Source organism: Grampus griseus (genome assembly GCF_964374135.1).
Source record: "Grampus griseus genome assembly, chromosome: 1".
Classification (NCBI taxonomy): Eukaryota; Metazoa; Chordata; class Mammalia; order Artiodactyla; family Delphinidae; genus Grampus; species Grampus griseus.
Genome location: NC_139017.1, coordinates 137546205 through 137572102, shown reverse-complemented (window position 1 = coordinate 137572102; position 25898 = coordinate 137546205). Strand labels below are relative to the sequence as shown.

The 25898-nt window shown below is 49.6% G+C and overlaps 1 protein-coding gene and 1 pseudogene across 2 annotated transcripts; one reads left to right on the top strand and one right to left on the bottom strand.

The window, feature by feature from the left end:
* Positions 1-875: 875 nt before the first annotated feature.
* CIMAP2 (ciliary microtubule associated protein 2) lies at positions 876-24764 on the top strand (the record flags this gene model as incomplete). The annotated part of the gene is given in 11 exon segments (XM_082649709.1): positions 876-941; positions 943-1038; positions 1495-1659; positions 1864-1986; positions 6907-7044; positions 7179-7322; positions 8973-9134; positions 10207-10332; positions 14272-14330; positions 14332-14403; positions 24692-24764. Coding segments are annotated over 11 exon segments (1224 nt in total).
* Positions 12533-13377, bottom strand: LOC309829584 (charged multivesicular body protein 4b-like; annotated as a pseudogene). Its single transcript has one exon. The product of its transcript is annotated as a charged multivesicular body protein 4b-like (transcript).
* Positions 24765-25898: the final 1134 nt, after the last annotated feature.

Here is a 25898-nt window from a genome sequence, read left to right as displayed (position 1 = left end):
GGAAAACTCCCACAGTCGAGTTCCGCGAGCGCGCGGAACTCGCCGCGGCGGGCGGGCCAGCGCCATGGCCACCAACTGGTTCACGGGCTCCCTTGGGGGGGGGGCGGGGGGGGCGTAGGGCTGGCAGTGAGGGGTGGGGGCGGGACTTTCTATACCTCTCCTGCCTGCCGCACTTCCCGGCCCAGAGTCTTTTACCACCGTTATTAAGTTATTTAAAATCATTTCAGAAGCACCTACTATGTGCTGCTCAGAGAGGCCAAGTGGCCTGGCCCATAGTAGGTCACTCAGCCCAAAAGTCATGGGTTGGATTTCAACCCGGGTGTCTTTCTGCATTCATACGTATGACATATATCGTGTGTATATCATATATATATATACCACCTATGATATATGTATCATATCATAGGTGGTATATATATATATATATATATATATATATACACACACACACATATATATATGTGATAGGTGATATATATATATATATATCACCTACTATGTTCCAGGCACAGTTCTAGCATCTGGGGATAAAATAGTGAACAAAACAGCAAAGCCCTTGCTCATGAGCTTGCCTTCATATGGGAGGGGTGGTGGGAGTGGATAATAAACAAAAAAAGAAAAAGATATAAAATGTTGGCTAGTGATAAGGGCTATGGAGAAAAAGGAAGTGGGGAGGGGGAACCTGCGAGTGCAGGGGATGGTGCGGCTGGTGGTTGCACTGAGAAGGTGATTTTGAGTAAAGGTTCCCAGCAGGGGGTTAGGGGACCAGACAAGGGTGGAATCTAGGGAGAGGGAACCTGGAAGGACGAAGACCCTGAGGAGGCAGCAGCCCTGCTCATCCTTCATGGGCCAGCTCCAAAGTCACCTCCCGTGGGATGCCAACTCTCCCACCACCCAGAACTGCCCTCATCAGGGCTGGGTGCCTCTCACTGGGCATCTGTCCCTCCCAGGTTTGACGTCTCCGCTGTCTATCCCAACCAGAAGAAGTTCAGCGCCTTCAGGGAGGCCCCGTACTCCACGGTTTACTCTGTGGATGTGGTGAGTTTGCATAGCTTCCCGAGTCTCCCACATGGTCTGGCCACTGCCCCTCTGAGTCCCTCCCTGTGACAGATGAGCTGATTTGTGTAAGGGGCATGCCTCACACCCCTCCGTGCCCTCAGCCCACAGCTCAGAGCTTGAATCAGAGCTGGGGCCTCAATGTGTTTGATAAACGCAGGACTGTAATGAAAACAGCATGGGTCGGATCCACAGAGACCTGGGTTCCACTTGCAGCTCTTGCACAGACTGGCTGCGGGCTCTCTCTGAAGTGTAAGGGGGCCAGTGACAGAGGATGTCATGGTTGCACCTTGAGGGCCAGGCTCGGGGCTGGGGGAGGGGCCCCCAGAGGGGTATTGCCTGTCCACTCCCAGGTCAGGGTGACAGCTTGGAGAGGACTTGCTCTGTGGGTGGACTCGTGGGTGTGGCTGGCCTCGCTCTGACTGTGCTCTGACTCAGTCCCACATAGGACCTGGGACCTATGGTTGCAAGGAGACCTGCTTCAGCATCAAGAAGTTGAAGAAGGAGGTGGGCACAGGCTGCGCCAAGGCCCAGGAAGCCACCTGGCTGACGCAGCTGCCCCACTTCCAGTACCGGGCCATCCTCAAAGAGAAGCGGCAGCAGGTGAGGCCCCTGGGGCCCCACCCTGCCCTACTGCTGGTGCCAGGTCCTCCTGCCCGGTCCTGCCTGCCCCCAGGGTGGCCTGCAGTGTCCTCCCAGGCCCAGGTAGACCTCATCCTTTAAGGAACACATCCTCGCCTGGACTCCTGCCCGTGTGGACACTCCCAAGTGTAAAGTTTTCAACTCTGCTCTCTTCTCTTGGGGCAGAAGGAAGAGCTGGGGCCTGGCTCCTACAACTCCAAAGACTTCTTAGAAGAGTTGCAGGAGAAACCGGGCAGCACCCGGGGGGTGCTCAGCTCCGGGGAGATTCGCTTCCGAGGACTCATTGGGGTAGGTGTTCTCATACACGGAGTGGGATCCCTCCTACCCTCTGCTCTGTCTGAAGAGCATGCAGCCTGGGTGGGGCTGGAAGCGCCCTTTCTCCTACCGTTCTTCTTCCCAGACTTGGCCAGGCTCCCCTCTGGGACCCCACAGCCCCTCTGCTTTCCAGTTCCACAGCTTTCAGCCCACTGGCTGTCGTAGGTTTCTGCATCTCCCCCACCAGATCAGGAGCTCCCTGCCGGCAGAGATGGGTCTGGTTCATCTTTGAGTCCCTGGCACAGAGCCAGGCATACATTAGGTGCTCAACAAACTCCTCCATATCTATAGCCATCCAGCCATCCAGTAAATAATGGTTGAGCGCCCTCTAGTGCCACGTAATGATCCAGCAGTGATGAAGACAAGGTCCCTGCCCTCATGGAGCTGTGGTCCTAGTGGTAGAAACAACGGTACAGAGAAGCAAATCACATATAATGAGGGCCATGGGGAAAAATGAGACAGGGAGAGATGGTGAACGATGAGGTGCCATTTATAGGGTAGTCAGGGAAGACTTCTGGGAGGAGGTGGTGTTCGAGCAAAACCTGTGGTAGGTGAGCAATGGAGACTCACGGAATCTGTGAGTGAGGGGGGAGGAGGCAAGAGCAGAGGGGTGAGGACCAGGACATGAGGCCCTTCTGGCAAGGTGAGGGCCTCGGGTTTGATTCCAGGTGCTGTGGGAGGACAGCGGAGGAGGGTTTTGCTGTGTGTGTGGGGGGTACTGAGTGACATGCTTGTGGGGGAGGGGATCGGAGGCATCCAGAGGGGAGGTGACTGTGGTGAGAGGTGGGGGTGGCGGGAGGGCTGCCGTGGCATCGGTGTGGGTCGGGATGAGTGGGGTTCAGGCTCCATAGGGTCATGCGGGCAAAGGCGGGAGTCACACCCACGCTGCCAGTGCCACCCCTCCTCCCCTGCCCCTCACGCTCCCTGGGCTGGACACCCTTGCCCTCCTCACGCCTCAAAGTGAGGCAAAGCATTCGCCCTGTGCTTTGCCCCTGCTCTCCCCTCTACCAGAAGTACCATTCCGCCACCAGCGACCCCTTCACCTAAGGACCCCCTGCTCATCCCTCAGCTCTCAGCTCCGAGGTCTGACCTGACCCCATGAGGGGCCATCTCCCTTTCCCAGGAGCCCCGATTGTGGCTGTGGGCTCAGTGTCTCTCTCCCAGCGCACAGCAGCCCCCGAGGGTGGACCACATCTGCCCGGTTGGTTCGCTGCAGAATCCCCAGGTCCTAGCAGCGCCTGGCACGTGATAAGTCTTTGTGGACTAAACCCATGCCTGCCTACTAAGTACTGGTTCTCCAAAACACTCTAATTTTTTATAACCACTCCAGACGAGGCCCTGGAGGCTCAGAGAGGATAAACATCTTGCCCCAGTGGGCCAAATGGGCAAACCCCAAGCCAGGGCCTCACCTCCACACCTCACCACTGTGAAGCCTTCTGTGGAGCCTGGGAATTACTCCTTGCCACGTTCAGGGGACGTGCACATGCATCCTCAGGTGCAGAAGCTGTAACTGCACTGTGGGGAGAGGGGCTGCCTGGAGGCACTGAAAAATGAGTGATTTCCTTCAAGTCTAAAGTAATAATAGCCGACACTTAATGCAGCACTTGCCGTGTGCCAGGCACTGTTCTAAGCACGTGAGTGTACTAATGAATGTAGTCCTCACCACAGCCCTGTGAAGCAGGCACTGTCATCGCCACTTACAGACAGAAAACGAGCACAGAGAGGTTAAGTGACTGCCCAAGGTCACAGAGCTACTAAGCGGCAGAGGCAGGATTGAGTCCAAGGTGTCCACACGTAACAACTGCACTTGACCCGTAGGCTGGGCTCACTTGGTTTGTTCCTTGACCATCCGTGGAGGACAGGATCTAATGGCAGAGCCCAGCCCCACTGAAGGCAGAGGAGTTGGGGGAACAAATCAGATGCTGTCTGTTTCCTCCTGTGCCCGGTCCCCAGCGCTGGAGCATCTGCGAGGTTGGCTGAGAAGGGTGAAGGTCCCACGGCCTGTCCCTCCATTCCAGCTGTCTCTTCTTCTCTCTGGTCCCCATATCTGCTCCTGCAGTAACCTCACTGGGCCCTGCGGGATTTCCCCGAGCCACTCTCCTGGGCTCAGGGCTGGACAGAAAGTTCAAGGAGGTGGCACTGCCCCAGTGGGCAGAAGGCAGCCCCGGGAAGAGCTCACATCCAAGGCCTGACTTTCTCAGCTACCATCTTGCTCTGGGCTGGGAACCTGATGGCCTCCTCTGGCCTCTGGTCCCTCCAGTTGTCCCCCCAGTGTGGGTGGGACAGGCCTACAAATGCCACCTGTGCAGGGTGCTGACTTCTCCATGGGGGCCTCCGCAGCGCCAGTGCCAAAGCTGTGGGTGCCTTCTTTGGGTCCTGTAAATCCTTCCCCAGAGCGGATGGGCTGTTGAAGCACACCCCTGCAAAGCCAGCGCCTCCTGTGCTGGCACTGGGCTCTGCCTCCATCCTCCTCCTAGTACACTCTGCCCTCCCTTGGCTGTGGGGACACTGGGCTCTGTGTCCTTGGAGCTCCTCTGCCAGCCTCCCTCCATGGCTTCTCTTTCCCAGGCCCTGCCCTCCCCACCACCCTCTGTGGGGTGTTCTCTCTTGCGCAGCCAGGCTCCATGCACATGGCTTCAGATCCCCACCCCGGGGTCCTCCAGGCTCCTCAAACTCTGCATGCCCTGCTCCTGCGATGTCAGCATCTCCCACAGGCCTGCTCTTCCTGGGCAATGGCACCGCCCAGCGGCCAGAGCCGGAGGCCCACGGGTACCTTGTTCTCCTGTAGTCACGGGCGTCTGTGCTTCTGTCTCCCATCCTCCTCCTTCCATCCCCTTGACCTCTGCCCAAGCCCAAGCCACACTCCCCCTGCCCAGGGGCGCCCCCAGGACTGATGTCCTGGTCACCTACTATTGCCCCAGTTGCCTTCCTAAGTGTCCTCATGCCCCAGAATCAAGTCTGGATGCCCCGCTTGGCCTTCAAGGCCTTCCCATTCTCTTCCCAGTATACCTCTCCCAACTGCCTCAAAGGTGCTCTTATGGCCCCCTCCACCTGGGACACCTGTCCCACCCCTTCATCTTCTGGGAAGATGACTCTTTCTTCAAGGTCCACCTAAAAGGAAATCTTGTAAATGACAATTCCCACTTCCCCCAGAATTAAGCACTCCTGCCTGGTCCCAGAAGCCCTGAAACATAACATTCTAGTTAAAGTCAGGGGTATTCACATCAGCCCAGGTGTGTTGCTGCACCTCTGAACCTGAAGGTTTGAAGGGAGAGATGAGGCTTTGCCGACAGAGTGCCGGCACTGGGCTCCTCCTGGTCTGTGAGCTCCGGGATCAGCAGCTCCACCCCTTTGTTATAACCCTCGCTTCTGAGGTCTCCCTAGACACCGTGGTGCTTATTTCTCTCCCACCTCTGGTGCCTGCACAGTGCCTGGGAAACAGTAGAAGCTCAGAGGATCATGCATGGATTTTGAAGTTAGAACCCTTGTGCTGCCCCTTTCTGGAGGTGGGACCTTGGACACAAGGTTTGCCTCTCTGAGACTCAGTTTCCCCATCTATTGATTGCAAGTGGCACTGATCTGATCTCATCAGGATGTCTCTAGGACCAAGATATTAAGCCTAGTAGAGTAGCCGGCACATGATGTTGAGACCCACCTTCCTCCTTTGGGGCTTTTCTCCTGAACGTACCTGGAAACCGTGGGCCCTGGAAGGAGGCAATGTGCATTCTGGTTCCTCTGAGGGTGAATGAACCTGATGCCTGCCACGGCCTGACTACCCACCCTCTCTGCCAGGCCTGGTTCTGGGCTGCTTCCTGGGAGGTTCCAGGGACTGGAGGTAGTCAGGGCTGAGCCATATGTGGAGTGGCAGCGATCCCGTGTGGCTAAAAGGTGCAAAGCAGCAGAAAACATCCTGCCGGGTCTTGACCCAACGATGGCTACCCACTCACCCACCTGTACTGCAGGGTGGCCCTTCTCTTTCCACATACAAAGGCCATATTTCCGACCCTGGCAGTCGAGGCTTCAGATCCTCATTCCAGCCACAGTTCTCAACCTCTCCTACCTCTTTCTCTCCTACCCTGCCCCACCAAGACAGCCACCCCACCCTGACTTATTAGGTGTTGGCACCCACTATGGACTGGGCATGTGCAAGAGGCTTTATAGACGTTATTTCATATCATCCTCATTACCTTGGAAGAAAGTTCTACTAACCCTGTGCTTGAAACGTGGGCCATGGGGCTAAGAAGGAGTAAGTGGCATATGCCCAAGGTCAGTCAGCTAGGAAGCAGTGGAGTCAGGATTCGAACCCAGGACTCCAGATCCCTCCAGGTCGCAGCGCTGTTCACAGCACAGTGGGAAACCCATTCATGTAAACGTAGGGCTATAACACAGGGGTGTAGTGGTTGGGATTTCCGAGACCACCAAGGCAAGCAGCTGTCTGGGGTGATCAGGGAAGAAAGCCTTCATTCCCAGGAGAGATGACATTCGAGCTGGTTTTGCAGGATTAGAAGAACTTTCCAAGGCCAAGAAGGCGGGAAGGGCATTTTGGGTGGCAGTAATGGCACAAGCAAGCAAAGGCGAGGAGGTTGCCAGAATGGCATAGGTTTGGGGACCAGCAAGGACCTCACTTTGGCTGAAGCGTCAGATGTAGGAAGGGAACAGTGAGGGATAAGCTGGACAGACCAGTGGGGCCCCAGTGAAGTCTGAACTGGGAACTGAAGGTCTGAGCAGTGGCAGAGGCTCCCAGGCCCACAGTGCTGTGTGTTTTGGGGGGCAGTTAACACACAGGGACTCTGAAAATCCCGTTACCCTCTGGAGGGCATCTCTTCCTCAGATGCGCTCAGCAGCACAAGGCGTGGGACTAACAGCCTTTATGTCCCTCCCTCTCGCCCCCAGAACTACTATCCAGGCCCTGGAAATTATGGGGAGAAGGGCAACCCGTACACGAAGCTGGAGGAGAGTGCCTGGAACCGGTCTCATTCCAAGGGCCTCATGTGCAGGATGACCAACAAACCGCCCCCCTTGGCTCATCAGGTATCCCCCTACTCTGGCCAGGCCTCACCCACCTCGCTGCGCAGACCTGGAGGGGGGACTCCAGGGCAGATGGGGAAACTGAGGCCCCAAGGGGTGATGGACCTGCAGGGATTGTCCTCTGTGCTCTGTTCCAGGGGAGCAGTCTGGCACTGGGCACCTACACCTTCAAAAGTGGCATCGAGGCGTACCTGGCACGATCCATGGGCACCCGCGGCCTCTATGACACTTTCTCGGGTGACCAAAGCAAGCTTCAGCCTTATGGACATTACTCTGTGCGGGTGTGTGCCCAGGCGGGCTATGCCTCCCCTGGCAGGAAAACAGGCCTCACCTATCCATGGCACCGTGTGTGCCAGGCTCTGCGCAGGACTCTTCCCGTAGCCTGCTCACTCCCCGCTCCCAGCTAGGGCAGGGTAAGGCGCCCTGTGTTAGAGGAGGAGACTGAGGCTAGCCATGCAGCTGGTAGGGGCAGAGCCGGGATTGAACCCCACGGCATCTGTCTGGTTTCACCTCCAGTCCCCTCTCCTCTGTACCAGCACGAATTGCAGGGGAGGTGCAGGGGGCCCCAGTACCAGGCCTGGATGGGAGACAGGCTGCCAGGCCTGCAGGGACCTAGATGGTGCAGGCCTGAGTGTCCTGCTGTTTGGGAGACACTTCCCAGCCATCTCAGACCCAGCTAAGCTGAGTGGGTTAGTGGCAGAAAACTGGAGGGCTGGGAGGGGAAGCTGAGGTCGAATTTTAGCTTGATGCCCCCGTTTCCTGCACCAGTCAAATCCCTGTTGTGTGATCCCTAGCACTGTGGGCTTTGCTTTCATAGTAATTGGACTTAAGTATTTGTCTAACTGTTTATTTTGTCTCTACTGTGCCTTCACTCATGTGTGTCTTGGGCCAGGTAATCGTCTAAGTGCAGGGGAACCTGCCCCAGTGGTGCTTACTTTCTAGTAAGTGCTTACTTTCTCGTGCAAAAAGAAACACTATCGCAAGTGAAAACAATATAGAATGTTAGCAGGGAGTGGGTGCTATGGTAAAGGCATCAGGAGTGCTAGGAAGTGGCGGTGGTGAAATGTTGAAATTCTTTGGGACCAGCTGGTAAACAGCCACTGAATGAGCCCTGCAACCTGGCTCCTCCCTGGGGCTTCCCAGGCCTCCCCATGACCAGCTACGAAGGTGTCCTGTCAGCAGAGCAGGGGCCTCAGACGCTCCGTAGGCCCTAGAGCCAATGCCCAGGCCACAGGATATTATTTTGTGTTACCTAAAAAATAAACATTTTAAAGAGCAGTTTTAGGTTCACAGCAAAATTGAGCAGAAAGTACAGGGTTCTCATGTTCCCTCTGTCCCCGCTACATGCCCAGGCCCCCACTATCAGTAATCAGCACCAGAGGGGAACATTTCTTACAATCAGTGAATCGACACTGACACATTATTATCGCCGAAAGCCCACGGTTTACATTAGGGCTCACTCTCGGTGTTGTACATTCAATGGGTTTGGACAAATATATAATAACATGTATCCACCATTATAGTATCATACAGAGTAGTTTTGCTGCCCTAAGAATCCTGAGTGTTCCCCCGTCACACTGGTTTTTAAATATTTGGACTATCGCTCCTGCTTAGAACAGTGCCTGACTCAGTAAATGTCCACGAAACAAGTGAAAGAAAGAAGAAATGGATGAAGGCAAGCTGGGCTGCAGGGCACCGCACGGAGGAGGGGCTGTTAGAGACCCCATCAGACTGACCCCACCCCTGGCTGGGGGGCTTCGTCTCTGTCGCCCAGGTCAGGGTGGACTGGCCTGGCCATGGGACAGTGGCAGGCATGGGGGAGAGTGATGCCTCATTGGATCACTGCTTGTCTCTGACTGTGGTAAGGGTCCAGCATCGCAGCTCTTGCTTTTCCTGACATAACATATTCTTTTTCCTCCTCTGTTTCTCAGAAAAAACGGCCCAGGGAACTGATGAATTTCAAGAGCTTCGTGGAAGAACTTAAGTCATGTCACAATAAGAAGCGTGGAGTTTTTTCGAAAGTTCCCCGCAACCCGGAAGCCCCTCCAGAAAGAATTTATTGGGCCACACTTAGCCAGTGTCCCCCAAAACTAGTCACTGTGCCCCTATGGCCTTCCTTCCTTCTTCTCTTGGAAGGGGGCTTTCCTGCGGGGGCAGGGTGGGGTGGAAGTGGCTATTTCAGCCGAAAGCTCACCCTTGGGTACCAGACTTACCTGGTTCCCAATCCTGGTATTGTACTTACTAGTCACATTGGATCAGTGTCTGTCACTCTCTGAGCCTTGGTTTACATGCTTGTCCCGTGAGCATGACCAGGTGGCTGTGAGAATTCATTGAGGTTAGTACTAGAGCCTATAGCATGGAGCCTGGCACCCGGGAAGTGCCCAGTGGGCATTGATCTCTGCCCCTCCCTCCCCTGCAGAGAGGATGAGGGGAAAACTGGAGCGGGACCAAGTGTGAATAAGGGGTCTGCCCGACAGAAGGCCGCACACCGGTTCTGTTTAGGGGAGCGGTAGGCTCCTTTCTGGGGGCTTGGCAGCCAGTCATTTGAGTAGGCTCTGGACATTAGTCGACCCCCAAGCAGGTTCTGCCCCCCAGGGAGGGAACTGCTAAGGGCTTGGGAAGGTGGGCGTGTCCAGAGGAATGAAAAAGGGTACCAACATTTCCTGAACACCTGCTCTGGGGAGGGCACATTTCAGCCCCCTGGAGGGAGGGATTGTCTTTTGCATTTCATGAAAGGAAACTGAGGCCCAGAGATAGGAAGGGATTTGCCCAGGCTCCCAGCAAGGGGGAGGAGCCAAGATTGGAGCCCAACTCATTTAGCTGCAAAGTCCGTGTGGCTTCTGCTCCCCAGACTGGGGTCTGGAGCACCTCTCTGGACCCTGCCAGACTGGGAGAGCCCTTGGGAACCTGGAAAGAGGTTTCAGGCTGATGGGTGGGCATAGAGTGGGTGGCAGGGGTCATGAGAGTACCGCAGGGCCCCTTCACCCCCAGAGGATGGGCTCCTGGTAAGTTGGGAGGTGGCCAGGTACCTCCTACCATCCTTGGCTCAAGTCTCAGGGCTGCCAGGGCGGTGAGGTCAGCTGCCCAGAGCCCTCATCAGGCCTGGCCCCAGGCTGACCACCGCCAGACCTCGCCAAGCTTTCAGCCTTTGTTCCTCACCTCTAGGCCGTGTCTGGTCCCGGTATGTGGCTTCCTCCAGAGAAGGAATGCAAACACATCAACCAACCACCGTTCCTGCTGTCTCCCAAGCGGATAGGCATAAAGGCCTCCCCGATGATTCTGGGAACCTGGGTGAGTGCGTCTGGGTAGGGGATACACAGTGAGAAGCAGGGAACACTCTCCTAATTCTACAGGCAGCCCCAAGTTCTCCTTCCCCCTGGGAACTGATGCTCTGAGGGAGCCCATCCCACCTCTTTTTTTCCTACCAGGGACTAACACCCACTCCCACTGTCTCATTTCTCTCAGGCAGTGCTTTTTCAAACTTGAGCGGGCATCAGCCTCACCTGGAGGGCTTGCCCCACGCCAGACCTTCTGATTCAGTAAGCCTGGGGTGGGGCCTGGGAACTTGCATTTCTAATGAGTTCTCAGGTGATGCTGATCCTGTGTTCCAGGGACAAGTTTGAGAACCACTGTGCTAATGGACATCACCCAGAGCCATCCCACTCTCTTATTTTCTAGGGAAATGCTCCCTCCATTCTCTTCATATTTGTCTTGAGGCCTCAGGGGCAGCTCAGGGAGTTGGCCCATTTCTCATCTCTGGTTGAGCAAGGACCCTCTCCTCCCCTCCCCTCCCCTCCCCTCCCCCTCCCCTCTCCTCCCCTCCCCTCCCCTCTCCTCCCCTCCCCTCTCCTCCCCCTCCCCTTTCCTCCCCTCCCCTCTCCTCCCCCTCCCCTCTCCTCCCCCCTCCTCCCCCTCCCCTCTCCTCCCCCTCCCCTCCCCTCTCCTCCCCCTCCCCTCCCCTCTCCTCCCCCTCCCCAGAGGCAGCCATCCCCCATATATGACGTAATCTTCGGTTTGTTGGTGTTCGTGTAAGACAGCTAAGCTCTTGCCTTCGTGTGCCTGCCTTCTTCATGCACCAGATGGCATTGGGCATCAGCCTCATTCCGTTTCTCATTCCTGTCCTTCATTTTTTTTTTTTTTTTTTTTCCTGTCCTTCATTTTTTAAGCCCACCTTTTACTGGGGTCTAATAACCATACAGAAGGGAGCATGAGTCCTAAGCGAAGAGCTCCATGAATTGTCACAAAATGGACTCACCATGTAACCACCCCCCAGAGGGTTGAAGGGCACGTTTCCAGCACCCCAGGGCCACCCCCCAACCTCCCTCCCCATCAGGTGGTTCCTCTCCTGGCTTCCAGTAGTGCAGGTTAGTTTTGCCTGGTTTTGAACAGCTGTTTTTTTTTTTAAATTAATTGAGATATTTAATACACAGTGCAAACCATAGTTTCATCTGATTATAAATGTATGAGTTATCTATCAGTTATCACAAACAGCAACAAGGACCTTAGAGCTACGTTAGAAAAATGTATAGCTGGGACTTAACTCTAACAATCTCACGTGCTCTCAAGAGAACACCATCCATTTCAAATCAGTGTCACAAACTCCAAAAAGACCAGGGGAGTGGGAGTGAGGAGTGGGCCAGAGTGGGAAACACAGGGGCCAGTACACAGGTGATGGACAGAAATACAGCTCTCAAGGAAACCAAAATCAGATGCATTATTACAGCTAAGGACAAGGAAAAGCTTATGGCTTTTAAAAAACAACTCCTGGGCTTCCCTGGTGGCGCAGTAGTTGAGAATCCGCCTGCCAAGGCAGGGGACACGGGTTCGATTCCTGGTCCGGAAAGATCCCACATGCCGCGGAGCAACTAAGCCCGTGTGTCACAACTACTGAGCCCGCGTGCCACAACTACTGAAGACCGCGTGCCTAGAGCCCATGCTCCACAACGAGAGAAACCACTGCAATGAGAAGCCCGCACACTGCAACGAAGAGTAGCCCCCGCTCGCCGCAACTAGAGAAAGCCTGGGCGCAGCAATGAAGACCCAACACAGCCAAAAATAATTAAACAAAATAAATAAATTTATTTAAAAAATACAAAACAACTCCTGCCAGTACCATACAAGTCTTACGAAGAGATGTGTGACAAGTCAGCTGACTTAAAAAGACAGAGGCTACATCTTCAGGTCATTTCAACTGCAAACGGTCGACCCTATCCATTGAGGTTCAGCAGTGGAGTCAGTGTAGTCCAGAAGCTCAATGTTGGATTTGCAAATACAGTTTATTTTACAGAAAGTCAACATTATAAACAGCAGGCACCTCCCCCGCCCCTTGCCTGTCCCGCTGGGTGCAGACCATGCTATGCAAAGTGAGCAGTGATGCTGCCCTACTGCTTTGGAGGAAGACTCGAGAGTGATGGAACCTGCCTGCCCTGCACACGCACGTGCCTGCCCGCCGCGCAGGCCATCAGACTGGGCCCAGCCCACACTGGACCGGTTAAGTGGATCCAGCCCGGGTCTCCAATTCCTTCACGTCATCGTCTTCCTCTTCCTTCTTCTTGGTGGGTTTTGTTGGTAGGGATATAGAGGGAACATTTGGTAGAGGGACTGTTTCCGGTCCACTGATTTCCAGCATATTCTTGTCTAGTTCCTCCTGTTCTAGTTCTTCTAATTCTGTCACGAGCTCCTCCTCGTCAAACTCTTCTCCAAACCCTACAGATTTTGAAATAGCTGTTGAAGTTTCTTCTGCAGGTTCCTGCTGGTCAGCAATGTCCTGCGTTAACTCGTCAGCTTTATCGACGTCCGTGTTGTCGTGGGCAGCCTTCACGGCCTTGGTGGCATAGCCCACATTCTTGAGCACCTTGGTGTTGGTGTTGGCATTCTCCAGGGCCTCTCGCTGGAACTCGATGGTTGACAGCGTGCTGTTGATCTGTACCAACTGCTTTCCATACCTCTTTTTGCGCTTCAGTGCCTAGAGGGCAGCACGCTTGATTTTGGTGTCGTGCTTCTTGGCGGCCATCAGCTCCTGCTCTATCTTCTTCTCCAGGAATTCTTTCTTCTTACTTAGCATCTCCTCTGTGTTCCAAAGCCTCTGGATGGCCTCCTGGGGGGGGTTGGGCCGCCCTTGCCGACTTTACCCCTTCCAGCCCCGAACAGCTGCCCAAACACTGACACTGCTGCTGCTGGACATGCCAGCCTGCGCTGCCCGCTCCCCGCCCTGCCACCCGCTGCCGCCGCAGCCCTCCTGAACAGCTGTGTATTTTTAAGCTGTGGCTTTCTCCTGGTTTCCCTGGGAACATCTTGCTTGGAACCTGCCTTCCTACTAAGCTCCCCCTGCCCCATCCCGCAGGCCCACACCCCAGCTCTCCCTCTTCCACTCCACCTCCTTGTCTCCCGAGCGATGCCTTGGCCCCCAGTGTGCCCATACCCCCTGCCCTGCTCGGTTCTTGTGAGGTCCAGACGGTCAGGTCCCTACATTCTTCCTTTTCTCACCTCCAGCCTGCACCTCCTCCAAGGGGAGAGAGTCTTCGCTTGGGGACCCAGTCTGACCTTGGGACAGATTCTATACAAGTGGCAGATTCCTGTCCTGCCACTCTCCTGCCCTCACTCGTCACTCTGGACAGGCTACCTCTCTTCTCTGAACCTCTCCACTGGCGCTTCTTGTACTACAACCCGGGTTTCTGGGTGGGATGGTGTATTCATTTCCTAAAGCTGCCATAACAAAGTATCACAGACTAGATGGCTTAAGACAACAGAAATTTATCCTCTCTCAGTTCTGGGAGCCAGAAGTCTGAAATCCAGGTATCGACAAAACCGCATTTCCTCTGAAACCTGTAGGGGAGAATCCTTCCTGGCCTCTTTGTAGCCGCTGGTGGTGGCTGGCGATCCTTGGAACTCCTTGGCTTGTAAATACATCACTCCAGCCTCTGCCTCCATGTTGTATGGCCATCTTCCCCCTGTATGTCTCTGCTTATGAGCACACTAGTCACATTGGATTAAGGACCCACCCTACTCCGGTATGAGCTCATCTTAATTGATTACATCTGCAGCTATTTCCAAATAAGCTCACACTCTGAGGTCCTGGGGATTAGGGCTTCCACATCTCTTTGGGGAACACGATTCATTGTGTAACAGATGGAGTAAGGAGGAGCCTAGAGGGAGGGGAGGGGGCCTGAGATCAAGTTTCCAAGCCAGGCATCCAGCTTGCTAATGTCCTGCCTCTTCTCCCTGGTGCAGAACCCCGTGGGTGTGGGTCGCTACCTCAACACCCAGCTGATGGAGACAAAGGACCATCGGCAGATACCGGTCCCTGTTCATGGGTGGATCCAAGCGCTACCTCTCGGACCCAGCCCGGGACAGGCTCATGCAGTGAGTGCCACTGGAGCTCCAGCAGAGGGGCAAGGGCACAGAGGGGCTTACTCTGGGCTGGGCTGGGGGCTCCAGCATCTTGTGCTTGGTTCCCATGGGAGCACAGCTGCCGCCCCTAGTGCCAGGCAAACAGCTGTGGCAGTGGAAAGAGTTCAGATCCTGGCTCTGATGCTTACTGGCTATGTGAGGTGGGGCACATCGCTTAACCTCTCTGGGCCTCACTTCCCTCAGCTGTCAATGAGCAGGGGACGGTGGAGACTCAAATGGAATATTCTGTCTAAAGTTGGTGGTAAGGAGAAAAGGAACTCCATCGAGGCTAACTCCTCCACCCACAACCCACACGGTCTAGGATTACGTTGCATGGCATCACCACATGGAATCTGCTTCTTGGTGTTGAAAACGGGGCTGGTAAAACTCACCTCAGGAAGTTGTTGTGAAACCTAAAGAAAAAAGCACATGGAATACTGTGGCTAACTGTAAAACAGCTTGCAAATGTTAGCTGCCGCCGTGTCTTATTGACCTAAGATACCATCAATTGCCGTATAATCTCAACTTCAGAAATGTTAAAATATGAATAAACATGCACTTTAGAATTGGAAATTCTGTCATTCTGTCATCGGAAATTCTGGTGAGAGCATGAGGACCAGATTCTGGGGGACCAGATCTAAATATTTAAAAACAGCTTTTAGGGCTTCCCTGGTGGCGCAGTGGTTGAGAGTCCGCCTGCCGATGCAGGCGACACGGGTTCGTGCCCCGGTCCGGGAAGATCCCACATGCCGCGGAGCGGCTGGGCCGTGAGCCATGGCTGCTGAGCCTGCGCGTCCGGAGCCTGTGCTCCGCAACGGGAGAGGCCACAACAGTGAGAGGTTAAAAAAAAACAACAAAAAAACCCCCAGCTTTTAAATATTTTTATCAAAGTAGACCTGTGTCTTCTTTTTTTTTTTTTTCTTTTGCGGTATGTGGGCCTCTCACTGCCGTGGCCTCTCCCGTTGCGTGAGTGCTACAGGATTTCCCTTGTAAACTGGCTTAGAATTCTGTGTCTACTACTCAGCTGTGCGACCTACATGTTACTTGGAGACAGACTTATATCTGAAAAGTGAGAGTAAACAAAATAACCACCTTGTAGAGTCTGCTTTAAGGACTGAAGGCCATAATGCATGTAAATGTACCCTGCCCCGTGGATGATGTTTTGTAGGTATGTTGTAAGTGCTGGCTTCCCGGGCCCTTAGCTGCTGCTAGGCCTTGGCCGAATTCCGTCTTGTTAATACAAGGGTAAGTTCTTTTTTTTTTTTTAATTTTTGAATTTTATTTAATTAATTTTTTATAGAGCAGTTTTTATTAGTCATCCATTTTATACACATCAGTGTATACATGTCAATCCCAATCTCCCAATTCATCACACACACACACACACACACACACCCGCCGCTTTCCCCCCTTAGTGTCCCTGCGTTTATTCTCTACATCTGTGTCTCAATTTCTGCCCTGCAAACCGGTTCATCTGTACCATTTTTCTAGGTTCCACATATATGCGTTAATATATGATATTTTTTTTTGGCTTTCTGACTTACTTCACTCTGTATGACAGTCTCTAGATCCATCCACGTCTCAACAAATGACCCAATTTCGTTCCTTTTTATGGCTGAGTAATATTCCATTGTATATATGTGCCACATCTTCTTTATCCATTCATCTGTCGATGGACATTTAGGCTGTTTCCATGACCTGGCTATTGTAAATAGTGCTGCCGTGAACATTGGGGACAAGGGGTAAGTTCTTTACAGAGGCTGAAAATGCACATCACCCAGGAAAAGAAACTACAATGGCTTAAATCACCCTTTGTTGTCAAAGACCCAAGGAAAAGATTACTAAGATGGAGATTTGATAGAGACAGGGAGAAACAGGAGGGCATTTCACCCTGAGGGAGGGTGGGAGCTTTGAAAGTAGAGGCCAAAAACATTAAATGTGACAGTGAAATACCAAAGGTTTCTCATGAAGTCAAGAACGAAACAGGGATGCCTATATCAGTGGCATTATTCAACATTGTTCTGGAGGTTCTAGCAAATGTAGTAAGACAAGAAATAAAAATATTGGTAAAGAAGAGCAAAATCATCACAATTTATAATGGTATGTGTGTTTACCTAAAGAAATCCAAGAGAGTTCATTTTATTTATTTATTTAAATTCACTCTTTTTTTAAAAAAAATAATTTATTTTTGGCTGCGTGGGGTCTTCATTGCTGCATGTGGGCTTTCTCTAGTTGTGGCGAGCAGGGGCTACTCTTCATTGCTGTGCGTGAGCTTCTCATTGCGGTGGCTTCTCTTGCTGTGGAGTACAGGCTCTAGGCGTGCAGGCTTCAGTAGTTGTAGCACACGGGCTCAGTAGTTGTGGCACGCAGGCTTAGTTACTCCACGGCATGTGGGATCTTCCCAGACCAGGGATCAAACCCATGTCCCCTCCATTGGCAGGCGGATTCTTTACCACTGCGCCACCAGGGAAGTCCCGAGAGTTCATTTTAAAACTGCAAAGTAAGGAAGCAAGTGCAATAAAGTGTGTAAATAGTTTCCTTTGATTCTGCAGCCACAACAAATAGAAAACTTAATTGAGAAAAAGATTCTATTCTTATGAGCTACACAATGCAATGCATTGGGATAAAGTTAATCAAGTATATTCAAGGCATAAATGGAGAAAAATATAAACCTTTACTAAAAGATGTTAAAGAAGGCCTGAATAACTGGAGCGAATACCAGGTTCATGGATGGAAAGGCTCAATATTGAAAAAATAGTAATTCTCCCCATTGATGTACACATTTAGTGCCATTTTTAATCAAATTGTAAGGGGGTTGGTAGGGGGAATTGAATACATTTATTATAAGCTTTGTCTGAAAGAGTAAATACATATGAATATTAAAAAATAGGAGACTAACAATCCCATCAACAAATGCATTGCCACAGGCATTTGACAACACACCATGGAGGACTAGACCCCAGACTGTTGACCATGGTTACACCTGGGGGGTCTTTTGCATTCTACCTTGTTTTATTTCTGAAATGTTTGAAGTTTTCAAAGTAAACATATATTATTTTTATAATTAGAAAAAAACAAATAAAAAAAGGACAAGAACTCTTGAGGCAGACTACACCAATTATGGGTTCTTGTGGACCCATCTCTAGCCAAGAGTCACCCTTTGTCTTCCAGACCTCAGTTTTCCCATCTGTAAAAGGGAAATACTTTATACCCTAGAGGACATGGCTGGGCATAATTAAGGCTTATGAATGCTACCGAATGGAAGCCAACCATCAGGTGCCTGTGGGTGTCTGATGGTCAGGCCAGTGCATGATTCTCACTGGGACTCAGGTTCATTGTTCATGAAGCCCCAACTCAATTGGACTCTTGGGTCAGGAGGACTTTGCCACGAGGCACAGAAGGTAAGTCATAAGTTGGGAAGAAGGATTTCCTTATATGCTCTTTCATTGATTGATTCATTTGAAAGACCTGTTCTGTGCTTGGTTCTGCCCTGAGTATTGCTGCGCTGCTGACTGTTTTCAGGTGATGAGAAATGTTCTCTCATTCATTCACTGAGTTTTTTATTTCTGAGTTCATATTTTAATTTCTAAGAGTTATTTTTGTTTTCTGAATGTTCCTTTTAGTAACAACATGCTCATATTTCATGGATACAATGCTTTCTTATCCTTTGAAGATATTATTAAGACAAATTTGCCTGACATAGTCTCCTTCTGTTTCAATTTTTTTTTTCACGTGTTTGTTTTGGCCTCAATCTTCCATATCAGAGATTTTTCTCAAATATCTGGTGATCCTTGACAGTGCACTCATGTCTAATTGAAAATCCTACTAGAGACTCTGGGGCACTTGTTGACCATTGGTTCACCATAGCATGACCAAGCTGAGTGTTTTCACTGGGGGAATTTCAGTGTCAGTGTTGTTAGATCATTTTCCCTTGGCCTTGGCTGGAGAAAGCTCTTCTGAGAGATGTAAATCTGGCTGCCAGAACGTTACGTGGGGGAGAAGAACTTAGAGATCTCAATATTTAGTGATCAAACTCCCATTTGATTCCCTGTTTTAAATAGGATACTCGTGACATCAACTCTTCCCGGTATCATCCTGTACAGAGAACCTCTCTGTCTCCAGAGAATAAATTCTGCAATCTTCATTCATGAAGGGTATTCATCTGGCTGCAGAGAGTGGAGAGGGAGGTTGATATTACACAGACATTCAATCCATATCCTTGTGTTGGTGCACTCCCAATTCCAGGGGTACCTAGTGCTGCCAATTCCTCGGTCTTTTGGAGTGAGGGAATTCTTAGCTTTAACTTCTTCTATTTTAGGATTTAGCTTTCTTGGGTATGCTAACATAGTTACCATTCTTCCATCTGCTTTTCAACTTCCTAAATATTCTCTCTTACTGCTGCTGCTTCTATGCTTTTTGTCCTTGTGGGTATATGAGTTTAAATTTGTATTCCTTTACTCCTGTTTTAGTGAGATTTCAGGAGGGATGGAGGTTAATATACGCAGTCAATCCACTAAAAGTGTGGTGAAATTTCTGAGTTTCAAAAGTAAAGTAAAAATCTTGGAGATGTCAGATCTAAGAAGACAAATAACCTACGATCTAGATAAAAGACAATCAGACATGTTTGGGGCCTCTCTTCTGAAACATGAATGATAGAAAACACTGTTTATACCACAAGAAAAAGACTTGAGACTAGAATTCTCTATGTAGCCAAACTATCATTCATGGGCAAATAGAGATGCACAAGAATTTGGGATGTATACCAAATGTATCTTTTCTGAAAATATTACTGGGGGATATACTGCAAGTGAAAAATGAATTAGCATAGGAGCTCAACAAAGGGGAAGACATAAAATGTAAGAATATATCTAGCTATGATTTACCAGATAAATGTGAACAACAGCAAAAAGTGGTAATACAAATACCAAGCAAAATAGAATTCAAGGCAAAAATATTAAATGGGACAAAGATGAGTATTTAATCATGGTAAACAATGAAATCCATGAAGAAGTTATAAAAACCGTGAACCTTCACGCACTCAAAATAACAGCAACAAACTCCCACAATCATAATGGGAATTCCTTTTTTTTTTTTTTTTTTTTTTTGCGGTACACGGGCCTCTCACTGTTGTGACCTCTCCCCTTGCGGAACACAGGCTCCGGGCGCGCAGGCTCAGCGGCCATGGCTCACGGGCCCAGCCGCTCCGAGGCATGCAGGATCCTCCCGGACCGGGGCACGAACCCGTGTCCCCTGCATCGGCAGGCGGACTCTCAACCACTGCGCCACTAGGGAAGCCCGGGAATTCTTAATAGACCTGAGAATTTGACAGACAAGGACATGTAAATAATTATTTAGAGGATTTCAATAGGTGTGTTTTACTCCACATCATTTTCAGATATTCATGGAACACTTATAAAAGTTAATCTTCTAAGAAAATTTCATTTAAAATATCTAAATTAAAAACACCCTACATAGAAAATTTTAGGTTACTTTTTCTAAACAGAGTACAATAAAACAAGACATTAACAATAAAAGGATAACCCTCAAAACCAAGTACTTGGAAACTAGTAAGTAGTCTTCTTAAAAGCTCTTGGGTCTAAGAGAAAATCTAGTTTGAAATTACAGTCCATTTAGAAATTAATTACAATAAAAACTCTGTATCAAAACCTATGTAAGGGGCTTCCCTGGTGGCGCAGTGGTTGGGAGTCCACCTGCCGATGCAGGGGACGCGGGTTCGTGCCCCGGTCTGGGAAGATCCCACATGCCGCGGAGCGGCTGGGCCCATGAGCCATGGCCGCTGGGCCTGCGCGTCCGGAGCCTGTGCTCCGCGACGGGAGAGGCCACAACAGTGAGAGGCCCGCATACCACAAAAAAAAAAAAAAAAAACCTATGTAATATTGTCAAAGCACCCATTAGAGGAAAATTCATAGCTTTAATAGCTTTTAATATTAAATATGAAAGATTGAAACCAACAGAAGCAATCATTCTACTCTAGAAGTTTAAAAACGTCAAAATAAATTTAAAACTAAGGCAGGAGTAAAGAATTAATGAGAACAAGTCGAGTCTGGAAGGATGGAGGTGCTCTCACTGGGGCCTCAGAACTCCTCCATGTTGATGTGCTATTGTCAATCCCTGCTTCGGCTGTAGGATGCGGGCCACGACTCAGTGTGGGTGTGGATGGAAAAGTGTAGGGTCCACAGACTGCGAGGCTGCTGTAGAAAGGCAAAGAGCGATGGTCAGGGCTGTCTTCCCATCTTATACGTGAGTGCCTGCAGAGGTGGGGGAAATGGCTCAGAGGCCCGCAGCCAAGCAGGCAGGGCGGGGACCAGGGCTCTGACTCAGGTCCTGTACTTCAGCCTCTCCTCCTTGGCCAGGTTTGCAGAGGCCATGGGTGTGGAACACAACTTGGCCTTGAACAATTTGCTGTCTTCAGTCCAGGCGAGGGAGGGCGTGTGTGGGAGAGTTGTAAAGTCTCCTTCTGGAATGTGTAGTGACAGCTAATCTTTCTCACCTGTCACTGCCAAGCCTCACCTGCTTCTTCCTGCCAAACCGCTGGTTCTGGGCTTCCAGCGAGGCAGCCTGGGATTTGACTCCCGTGTGGAAAGGCAGCCTTTTGCTTTCCATTATTTAGAGCTATACACGTAGGAGGTGCTTCATAAATGTGGCTGATGGACCCATGGAGCAAGTTTTCCACCTGGTCACCTTTCTGGCTCTTACAGCCTGGTCTCTTTACTCCATCTGGCCACCCTCTGGCCGTGTGGACATGCTCGCTTTGCACTCCAGCCAGGCCACGCTTTGGCCACACTGCTATCTGTTCTTGAAACACTCTTCTCCTAGTTTCTGTCTGGAAAATTCCTATTTATCCTCCACAATTCTGCTTAAATATGAAGGCTTCCCTGATTTTTCCAGACGATGCCTCTTTATTCTCAGCCTCTTGTGCATTCCCAGTTTGGAGCACTTTCCCTTTATATTGTAATTATTTATTCACATGCCTGTGGTCCCTACTAAACAGAACTTCTCTATTCTCAAACTCCAGCGTCTGGCTGGCACGTGTAGAAGGAGCTCAGTGCATATTTGTTAAAGGATGAGTCAGTGCTCCACGCAAAGGAAACTTCCAGTTCGATCTGTCAGAAGCTTATTTCTCCTAAGTTTTTTCACTTGACATTTTTTTACGAAAAATTTAAACGTACACCAAAATAGAAAGGATTTTACAGTGTACCCTTGTATATGCATCACTTAGATTCTACCATTAATGTTTTATTCTTCTTGTTTTATGACATAGCTTCCTGTCTGTTAATCTATGAATCATCTATCTATGATCATCCTTCTACCCATCTATTAATTACCTTACAATCTGATAAATTTCAAAGTAAATGGCAGACATCAATACTTCCTCCTAAATACTTCAGTAGGCATACTAACTTTTTAGTATTTTTAACTAAAGTCACATTCCTTGTCCAGAAATCTGAAATTGAAATCGTAAGTATCCATTTTTATAACAATAATAATAATAAATTCTTATATCACTAGAGTATATTTATAATATTCAAAGTGATTTTATATGTATTTACTGTATATGATAACTTTAAAAGGTAGGAATTACTCTCAATGTTTTTCAGTTGAGACAACTGAAATTTGGGGAGAGAAAGGGATTTCCTAAAGCTGCTGCTAGGCAACAGCATTCATGCATGTAATCTTCAAAAATGAATTGAGAACTTGCTATGTGGCAGGCACATCTTGGGACATGGCAGAAGAGAACCAGACAGACAGCAGTTCTGTCCCAGAGTGGCTCCCACATTTCTGGGGAAGGCACTCAACCCCCGTTCTACAGTTACAGGGTAGTGTGAGAAGGATGAGGGCAGGAGGGGCCTGGGACTTTTCTATGTCCAGAATGCTCTCCCCACTCTTTTACCCACAGCGTTCTGGAGGGTGAGACCAGGAGAGAAGGCCCTTTGAACCCAGGAAGGCTAAGGCACAGATAGCCTTCACCATGGCCAGTCTTCCTGTCCTCGCCCCACCTGCTCACACCCGGTCACTCCCCTTGGACCTCCTGGGCCTCTGTGCATGTTGCTTTGGTGGGAGATTTGGAAGTTTGAACAGGAAAGGGGGACTCTTAGGAAATTCAGCACAGAGTCCCCCTTCCCCAGGGTTCCAAGCTGTGTTCTTTCCACAAGTGTTCACTTCTTTCAGGGAGGAGAAAAATTAGGACAAAGGAAAGAGCATGAACAAAGGAAAGGAAGCCAAAAAGCTCAGGACCTGTCCGGAAAACCCTAGATGGTTCGATTCGGATGATGTATGGAGTGTGTAAAGGGGAATCGCAGAGAATAAGGCAGGTGAGATTGGTTAGGTCAGTCCTTAGAGGCCTTGATTGTGAAGCTAAGCTGCTCAGACTTTATCTGACCTGTGAGAAGCCACAGAAGGATTTTTGTAAAAGTTAGATTTATAATAGTAAAACTTACAGCCAGTAAAATTCACCCTTTTTAGGTATATAGCTCTATGAGATCTTTTTTCCAGTTCTGTGAGTTTTGACAAATGTATATAGTCATGTAATTAATCACCCAAACAAGCAAGATAAAGGATATTACCATCACCCCTAAAAGTTTCCTCGTGCCATTTGTAGGCCCCAGCCCCTGGCAACTACTGATGTGATTACCAGCCCTATAGTTTTGCCTTTTCCAGAATGTCATATAAATGGAATCATGCCGTATGTAGAATCTTGTTTCTTTCATTTTGCATGGTGTTCTTGAGATTCATCCATACTGTTGCTTATATTAGCAGTTTGTTCCTTTTTAATGCTGACTTGTGTTCTCTTGAATGGATATACCACAGTTTATCCACTTTCAAGGAGAGGGCCATTTGGGTTGTTTCCAGTCTGGGCAATTTTGAATAAAGCTGCTATAAGCAGTCCCATATAGGTCTTCATGTAGACATATGCTTTCGTTCTTCTTTGGGAAATATCTAGAGTAGGATTTCTAGGTCACTTGATAAATGTATGTATAACTTTATAAGAAACTGCCCAACTATTTTCTGAAAAGATTGTATTCCCACTAACAATGTATGTGGGTCTAATTGCTTTACATTCTTGTCAACATTTGGTATTATAAGGCTTTTTTTCCTTCCAAATTTAGCCATCCTAATAGGGGTATTTCCTTGTGGTTTGAATTTGCATTTCTCTAACAACAAGATGTTGGGCATTTTTCCATGTACCTCCTCCATATCTCTTCTTTTACACATTTTAAAAAACGGTTACTTGTTTTCTTCTATTAAGTGTTGAGAGTCCTTTATATATTCCAGGCATACATCCTTTATCAGACATGTATTGTGCAAATATTTTCTTCCGGACCCTCAAAAGGGTTTAAATGGGAAGTAACTCTTGTGTTTTAAAGACGTACTCTGTGGCATTGTTGGGTAGGGGAGTGGGATGGGGCCGGATGGAGACAAGGAGGCCGACTTAGTGTCAGGTGAGAGCTGAGGCTCTGAGCCAGGCCAGGGGCAGTGGGCTGGGGAGGACTGAAGAGCAGAAGGCACGGAGACCCACCGGATCATCATAAAGGCCTCTTTGGCCCTGTAAGCCCGCCCTCCTGCCTGCCTTCCTTTGACAGATATTTGTGGACACCACCTTTCAAGCATCTGAAACAGTCTAGGCATAGGGGAAATATCAATAAAGACATCAAAGTCCTGTCTTCATCAAGTTTACGTCTTGGTGGGAAAGACAGACAACGAACAAACACATACATGTGTGCACCATAATGGCTGGTATATGCTGTTGGACACACAAAGCAAGGGGTTCTTATAAAATGCCACCTTCCAAATGGCTTCTGAGATGAAACCAGAGAGAGTCCTCATGGTTCCACCCTTAGGAAAGAATCCGAGCAATGGGAGGGATGTTAGACTGTGGTCAGGGGATCTGGGCTGGAATTCTGGTCATCAGCGTGACCTCAGACAAGTTCCCTCCTTTTTGTGACCCTCAGTCTCCCTATTGGGATGGTCTTTTAGGTGCTAGGATTTTGTATTTGAAGTTCTTACAAACCGGTTTGGGGGCTCTGATGAGCCAAAGTAGGTGCATAGCAGAGGAATTTCCTCCTTAGAACCAGGCTGTTTTGTTGGAAAAGCTCTAGAGGTTATCAATTTTGGCCTCTCAACTAATGTAGGATCCCCTAGGAAGCACCCTGTTCATCCCCTGTGGGTGCCCCTCCAGGGATGGGGGGCTCAATCTCTTCCAAGGGACCAGTTCCATTTTCTCTTTCTCTGTCTTTTAAAGGGAAAGAATCACACCTTTTACTAGGGGGAAGTGCTCTCCAACTGTGGATTACAATTCAGATCCTATTCCTTAAAGTCGCACATGAAGGACAGCCTGCAGTGACCGGAAGACCCAAAGGCCTGAAGACAGATCTGGGGATGGGAGGGTAGGAGTGGGAATGGGGGGTCTTGGAGAAAGGACACATGGGAATGTCTGGAAGAGGGGAGAGGTGTGGTGGGATCACTTTTGCTGGAGATGTCTACCGGGAGGTCGTGATGTCTGCTGGGCCAGATATCTTTTGATATGAGAGATCAATTATCCTGAGAATTGGCTACTGACGTGAACATGGGAGCCAGACAGCAGATGGACTAAAGGGGTGGAATGTGGTTGACACTCTTGGAACCCCTTTTATTCTAAAGCCAAAGTCCTTGGATCCCTGATCAGTAAAACCCAAAGAGAGTTGGGAGAGTGGAGCATATGTCCTAAGGTGGCCGTAGGCCCTCTCTGGGAATACTCCATCTCCATCCCAGGATGCTCTTGGAAGCTCAGCAGGGCCAAATGCCATGAGGAGGCTGCTGACCTCCAGGAATCATGCAGCCATTGGGAACAAACAGTTCCACTCCCAAAGTCAGAACTCGTGGGCACGCCAGTCTAGCCCAGAGGTGGGTGTGTGCGGGTTGGTCACAATGTCCTGAGCTTCTGCCCTCAATGTTTTTGGACAGTGAGAGATTGGGTGGGATGGCAGGAGTGTGTTGTCTTTAGAAAAGAGGAGATAAACTCACAGCCTCAGCCACAAAACTCACATAATGATCAAAAATACTTCAAACAATCTTAAGAGCATGAGTGCCTTACAGAAGTTACTTCGTCACTCATGTCAAAATGACTGTTTTGGGAGAAGTAAAACTGAATTTATTCACAGGCATGTTGTCTATCGAAAAAAAAATACTACTGAATCCTCAAAAAGGTTGATAAGCCAAACTAGGTGCAAGTAGGTCTAATAAGTCTGCAACGTTTCAGGAAATAAGATCAATATACCCAAATCAACTATTGCTATACACTAGCAATAAACAACCATAAATTGAAAATTGAAAATGCCATATATAATAGCATCAAAACTATCAAATACTTAGGTATAAATTTGACAAAAGAGGTATAAGACTTGTACAGTGAAAACTATAAAATTTCTCTCTGCTGAGAGAAATTAAAGAAGACCTAAATAAAGGGAGAG